General features: G+C 44.0%; 1 protein-coding gene across 1 annotated transcript; it reads right to left on the bottom strand.

The window, feature by feature from the left end:
* Positions 1-1,978: 1,978 nt before the first annotated feature.
* Positions 1,979-3,147, bottom strand: LOC124697032 (peroxidase 2-like). The gene is made up of 2 exons (XM_047229676.1): positions 2,833-3,147; positions 1,979-2,728 (listed from the first exon to the last, which is right to left on the bottom strand). Exons 1-2 carry the CDS (start codon positions 3,145-3,147, stop codon positions 1,979-1,981), a joined length of 1,065 nt encoding a protein of 354 aa, XP_047085632.1.
* Between the last annotated feature and the right edge of the window lie 4,332 nt (positions 3,148-7,479).

The following is a 7,479-nucleotide window of genomic DNA, read 5'->3' on the forward strand; positions in this document are numbered from 1 at the left end:
TCATCGTTACTATTGATTTTATTTTATTACTGTTGTTACTTCAATACTACCACTGCTACAAAACTCTTACTACTGATAAACTGTTGCGAGCAAGTATATTTCTAGGTGCAGGTGAATTGAAAACTCATCTGTTAAAGCTTATAAATATTTTTTGACTCCCCTTGTGTCGAATCAATAAATTTGGGTTTACTTCCCTTGAAGACTGTTGCGATCCCCTATACTTGTGGGTCATCCGCACTCTCACACACAAAACTAAAATTGAAACGCCTCCGTACATGAATATACATCACACCATTACTTCCAAGATATGGATAAGGGTGACACAAGTCCTTTGCCGCAATTTCGTACCATTAACGGCGCGAATCACATAGTTACAATTAGAGGTAATAAATCAGAGATCAGCTACAGTCCCCAAATCGTAGTTTTCATTTTGTTCAAGATATAAGATTCTACTATCACAATGCTATTCCATTGCAAGCACTTTTAGGGGTCTCATGCAACTCAAGAAATAAGATTTGTAGCATAATATTAAATTTCGTGACTTATCCTAGGACAGATGGAGGAACCTAACAAATCTATTCATGAGCGTCTCTCTATTCTGCGATGGCCATGCTACGACAGCGGCAACATTGACACCATCCTCTATGACATTGGCAACATGGACGCCATCCTCCACGACAGTGGTGGAGATATCGCCGCAATCCTTCTGACACTGTACTGTCCGCCATTCTCCACACACACATGGATCTGAAAGGGACAGGAGATCGATTAGAATCGGGAACAGTGCGATGGATCCGGAGGTGATAGAACAAGATGCAACACGGTATGTAGAAGAGTTGAAGATCGTGCATTGGAATTGGGAATGTGTGTGGACAAATGCGATGCATAAGCTGTGCCACATCGAAAGATAGTACTCGGCGTGAACAACTTTCAGATCTCCAACATGCTCTTCATCTTCTTGCCACAAATAGAGTGAGGAGGGCGTTTAGTAGAACAAACATGAGTCGGTGAGATATATTCATTTTCGATCTAGTGTTTGTCTAGCTTTCATATACAAATTTGCTCTCGTGTCATATGGACTGGGGAGTGGGAGCTAAATGTTCCCTTTATTAGATAGCAAACAAGGGTGGGAAGTGAGGGTTAGGGTTTATTTGAGGGCTCCATAACAATTTTTAATGTCGTGTATTGGATAGCGCAACATAATTCAAGTATCAGAAATGCACGTTTAACATACAAATTTGATTATTGAATCTCATTAATAGAAAAAGGCCGGCGTTGGAGGTAGTGGCCAGACAAAAAATTGCAACACGTTACAAGTGAACGAAATGATAGAACGTGCATGAGAAGACATGGATAACTCGTTTCACGCGTCTGGTATAACATGACAGGTAAGATAGGACAAGAACATACACGTGGTTGTGAACCCGCACGTAATGCCAAAAGGATTTTGAGAAATAGAAACTTATACTCCCTCCGATTCATATTAATTGACTCCAATATGGATGTATCTAGAGCTAAAATGTGTCTAGATACATTCATATTAGAATCAATTAATATGAACCGGAGGGAGTACTATTAAAGACCGTGGAGGTCCCTGCATCTAGAGCACCACCAGTCAGTAGTCACCCATATCCGGCGACTCCATGCTGGGAGCTTGGCTCTGTGCCACGCCGGGGTTATGAGCATGGTGTCTTGGTCCTCACAGATAAGAATTGACAAGCGCGTGCAACATATATAGTTAAAGTATCAAATACAGTAATGTACGATTAACATATAAAATTAACTGGTGAATCTCATTAATAAATAATGCCGCCGTTGGAGGTAGAGCCAGACAAGAATTACAACATGGTGCAAATAAACCAAGGAACCTTTTTTGTTGGAAGGAACGTATAAACCACAAAGGAGGACGAAAATATTATTCTGACCAGCCGACGGCGTCAAGATGGCCAGATCAAAAACCAGTGTAGGCACGACACTATTAGGACTTGACAACCCCGCACTTCTTCCTGATCTCGCCCTCTTTGCTGCTCTTCACCCCGATGTAGCCCATCTTCACCATGGCTGCTCCGAAGGCTGTGTTCCAATCGTCTGACCCGGCGTATTTTTTCACCAGCTCCAGCGTCTCCGACGAATTCAGCGCCGCGTCGGAGGTGAACAGAACCTTACCGGACAAGACGTTCTTGTAGTATTGGTTGTCCAACGCGTTGGGGGTCTCATAATCCTGCGACGCCGTGGTGGTGGCGTTGTTTAGCGTGTCGCATGTCTGGTTCAGCTTGGCGGCGAGAGTGGGGTCCATGTTCGGGGAGGGGCTGGTCGGCGGGTGGACGCGGTCGGAGAAGGAGGGGCAGTGGGAGATGCCGACGGTGTGGGCGCCGGAGAGCACGACCATGTCGGTCTGGTCGAGCCCCTTGTCGGCGAACATCTTTTTGAGCGTAGCCAGGTCGGCGAAGGGCGGGGGAAGGTTCTGTCCCAGGGTCTCGTTGGCGAACGACACTTTCCCGTCGAAGCGGCCGGCCGGCACGGTGTAGTTGATCTTCTTGTAGCTGAGGATGTAGCTAGCGTCGCGAGCTGCGAAGGAGACGATGTCGGCGCATGAGACGACGCCCGGGCATTCCTTCTCGAGGGCGTCCTTCGCCGCGTCAATGATGTCGAAGCCACGCAGGCTCAGGTTCGGGAAACCCTGCTTCTCCGTATCTGAGCCCTCGAGAAGAACGGAGGCATCGCACCCCTGAAGAAAGCGCAACATGTTTAGCTATCCACTCCACTCGAGTCGTCGAGCGCATAAGTAGAAAATAGTAAGTATACTCTACAACAAATGAATTTTGTACGTACCCGTACGAAGCAGTCGTGGAAGGCGAGGCGGATGAGGCCGGCAAGGATGCCAGCGCTGGCTTTCTCCACGGCAGCCCTCACGATGTTCTCTGCGTTAGAGCAATTGTGGTCGGCGTAGTAGCCAACCTTGAGGCCATTGGAAGATTGAGGTGGGGGAGGGGTCGTCCACGTCGTCGGTGCAGAATTATAAGTCCATGGGGTCCCCCATGTGGGACTGGAATAGCCCCAGCTTCTGTAGATTGACCACGTCCAAGATTGGCACGAAACGGTACTGATCAACGAGGCGAGCACGGCGAGGACGACGAGCTTGGCCATTTTGTCGGATCAGCTACAGTAGTGCTACTCCTTGTGTCTGCTCGAGAAAGATGGGATGAAGCCAACTTGCTGGTTTGCCTGTGTATTTATACTAGTCAGACACATCTGCAGCGCATGCAGGTTTGTGGTTTGTGGGTTAGTCAACCGGCCAGCCGGGATCGAACATGGTTCTGAACTTCTGATGCGCGTATCGCGGCCGCACTAGCTAGCTCGATTGCCCCATTATGCACAGCTAGCTCGATCATTCTCCAACCCGCGTTACAAAAGGGGGCTGTGCAATGCATGGCGACTTCTTAATTTTATCATCATCCTATCTAACTGGAAACCAGAGAATGATGGGAGTCAGGAGACACATACAAGTGGTTAATTAAGTATACTTCCTCCGTTAAGTGTATTTTGTTGTCATAAATCAACAAACATAGTGTATTTTGCTCTTGTTTAAGGCATTGTTTTGAGTAGAGCGTAGACCTTCTTCGGGGTGAAAGTTTAAGATCTTTGACAGATTAAGGCGGTGTTTGTGCACTGTCCTTCTTACGGGCATCTCTTTGGAGAAAGTGGCCGCTGAGTGTTGTCTTTGGCGGTGGTTTGCGCTGTCAGCTGCGAGGAATTAGTCAGTGTGGCAGGCTTTCTTTTTATTTTTTATTTTTTGCTTCTATGCATGTGTAATGTGTTAGGACATTTGGTTGGTGCAGAGGTTGGGTGCAGTTGGTATCTTCAATATATAATTATATTTTTTTGTAAACAAATATAATACAAAATATAATAATGAATATTTTAATATAGTATATTTTATAATTTAAGTGTTGATATTTTTTGTAAATATTTGACCAAAGTTGAACTTTGGCCAAACATGAAACACAAAATAATTTTGAACGAGGGGATTAGTTTTTTCTTCGTGAAAGTTACGTACTCCCTCCATAACGGTTTATTGGGTTTCTTGTGACATTAGGAAAATATCTAAAAATTAGGCTCATATCAGTATTAATTACGGTTAGTTGATAGCCATTGTGGTCCTTCACCTTTTTAAATTGCTTTCACCTATGCATCTTGTTCATTTAAACCCCAAATTTTCCTATGTATGCCCTTGCATGCATAGCTCTTTAGTCTGGAGAAGGCGTTTTTGCACTCAGTAGCATATGCTCCTGACTTTAAAATGTCAAAAAGTTCCAACAAAAAAAGTTGCACATACATCTTAATGTTCTATGTGCTCGCAAAGTTGTTTCACAAAAAATCGATGATTTTTGTAGCGTATGAAAAGAAACAAAATTTGATGCTAAAAAGACAAGTTCTTTATGAGACATTTATCTTTTTTGCACATGACACAAAAAGTCGGTTATCTGCGAAACTTGACAAGTGCACATAGAATATCAATATGTACACACGAATCTTTTATTTAGGATTTTTTTTACAATTTAAAATGCTTTTTTTGTTGCAGGAGCATATGCACAAGCGTTTAAATGTGCATTTCCGCTTTAGTCTTTCCTAATTAATTGCTAGGGCAGAATGAGGAATTTAAAGGTTGGGGCATCATTTTTCTCCACCTATCAGCCCTTGTCTTTATGGCGATGCAGCTTATTAAAAGCCCAATAAACCGATATGAAGGTAGTATGAAAATACAACCAGAGATAACAATTCTTCTAACTCCATTATTTGCATGTGAAAAATGTTTTTTGTGTTCATTGTCACCGTGAAGGTTTGCAACAACTGTATGCATTAGTTATACTACCACGATTACGATAAAAAAAATACTTAGACCACGATTCATTAATTGGTTGTGGACAAAAGGAGGCGGAGACCCGTTTAATTATTGGGATTTTTCCAAGATTCATGGTGATATCACCGTACCAAACGGGATATCACAGAATGTATTATACTCGACGTGCATGGGACGATACAGCTAGCTGCGGAAAGTTTCAACTAATACATGTGCATTACGAGATGAAAATTTCCAGCCATCCATGTGGAATTAACTACCGGTTGGTGTATTGCGAGATATTCCACATTGCCACACGACATGAGCATTCGTGGTTACCTTGACATGTCATCCAGCTGCATACAACTTGTTGTCAATACTCTTTGTTAGAGAAACATATCTACTGGCAATGATTATATTCGCAAAATAAATTATGTCGTATTTTCATAGAAGGCAGACTTGAAGTACAAGACCATCCTTAAACAACAGCGATCACCGGAGGAGCTTAACATAGAACTTTTCTCAAAACACGATTATTCCAACAACAAAAAAACGACGTTCAGGCCACCGCCATAGCGCCGATCTAGCTCCGAACCTAGGCTTTCACTAGGAGAAAAATATCCAGTCAAAGTGAGAGTGAGGGGGTGCCAACACACCTCGGTGACACTTCCAAGGAGAGGAACGACATCCCTAGGCGCCATCGACGCTGGCACCAACCTAAGATAGGAAGAATTTTTGTATCTATATAGAAAGATAATAGTACAATTATGTGATCATGTTTTCCACCTCCCACACAGCCGAGAAACCACAATCCCGGGCCTTCTCCCGCATCTCCACGGTCAAAGGCTCGCCACACCGCCGCTATCACACTAACTCTAGGCAGAAAACCATGCTATGTCCATGACCCCATGATCGCGTAGGGATGGCCTAGAGCTTGCCCGCGTCGCCGCCGGAGGGGCCAACCACGTGGGCTCCTCCGAAATGCATATTTCACATCCAGGACACAAACCGATGTAGCGGCATCTCTGCAGTTCCACGGGAGCCTCCTCCATGGCTTGGGAAGTAAAAACTTATTTTGCGGAGTCATAACCTAAATAAATATTTTTCTGTGGATCTCATAAAACATTAAAATACATGGTGGTATATTTAATTATGATGTAAATATATTAGAATATAACATAATAAACTACAAAACTGGATACATTTTTGATGTATCATTTTCCCAAGTGAAGGAGGAGTCGAGCTAGGTTGTCTTAGGGAGCGATGTGAGTTAGCGTTCAGAGCATCTCCAATAGGTGATGCAAAATAGGGCACCCAAAAATATTTTAGCGCACCAAAAAAATTCGTTCGTACAAGGTGATGTAAAATAGGGCATTTATGCCGTAGAAGGTGATAGAAAATAGGGCACTTGATGATGAGTGTAAAATATACTTATTTGCATCCTTGTTTTAATTATATATGACCCACTAATATAATGAGATCATCTCTCTAAACGTGCAATTAATTACTAATATTTGCATAGATGCGCAAACATATTTGTTCATTTGTTTCCTTGAAGAAGGGTGATGCAATCTGAGCAAATAAAAGGAAGAATCACACGTTGGAAGTTTGCCCAAGTCAACAGGCTCTCAAAACTAATGGACATGCGATTTAGCGACCAACGGTACAACGGGACTCCTGTTGTACTGCCTCCGCGCCATATGGCGGTGGATCCGTACTATCAATATATAGGATACTGGTACTCGAGTGGGAGCGCATTCTCCCATGTGGTTCGAACTTGTTGAGTTGTTGCTCGACCACCCTTGTGGTGCTCGCCGGTGGGAGTGACATTTTGGACCACAGCAGATGCCACGGTCACGTTTTCCACTGGAGTGCCAAACAAAGGGAGCCCGTCGGGTCCAATGTCCTGGTCCACGCACGTCATAATGCGCACCTACATGTTGGTCTTGCGATTTGGCGGTGGTGGCGGTGGAGGTGTGTAAGGGCATTTATACCCCTAATCTTTTTTTTTTTGTATTTAGTGAATACAATGTTAGAGAGGACTAACCGTTTACATCAAGCTTATCTACAGTTAAGTCCTCTCTCCTCTTTGGTGTTCGGTGATGGTGCGAAAAAGGGAAAAGAAGGTTGAAGTGACTCGAAGACGGAGTCTGGAATATCACGACATGGTAGTCCTTCTTTTTCCGGTTATTTTGAGTATAGGAACCCCGCACTATTAAGAGGGGACGGATCAAAACTTTTATTTAATACTTGGCTGAAATAAATTCCTCTCACTTTCCATAAAAAATCATCTTGCTTTTATCAACTTCTTACAAACACTCCAAAAAAAAGATTTTTCCTCTTGACTCTATGCTGGTTGCCAAACAGCAGTTTCAGCCGGTCATACCGACCGGACGCCTCGTTTTTTCTCCTCCAAAAGCAAACAGAAAAAGTACCCGGTATGATCGGGCCTCTTTCCGGTCATACCGGTCATGTTGCGCCTGTGCTTGCAGCCCCGGGAGCTTAACAGTCGCTTGGTCCGGTATGACCGGGCCTGGGCCGGTCATACCGGTCGGCCTACTCCCTTCGATCTGCTATCACGCGAAATTGAGATTTGGGCTGGTATGACTGGACCTGGAGCCGTTCATACCAGCCACCAT

Source organism: Lolium rigidum, chromosome 3 (assembly GCF_022539505.1).
Source record: "Lolium rigidum isolate FL_2022 chromosome 3, APGP_CSIRO_Lrig_0.1, whole genome shotgun sequence".
NCBI lineage: Eukaryota > Viridiplantae > Streptophyta > Magnoliopsida > Poales > Poaceae > Lolium > Lolium rigidum.

Coding starts and splice junctions, on each gene's coding strand:
- LOC124697032 (XM_047229676.1), bottom strand. CDS start 3,147: ATGGCCAAGCTCGTCGTCCTCGCCGTGCTCGCCTCGTTGATCAGTACC. Junction 2,729..2,832: donor TCCACGACTGCTTCGTACGG/GTACGTACAAAA, acceptor CGCTTTCTTCAG/GGGTGCGATGCCTCCGTTCT.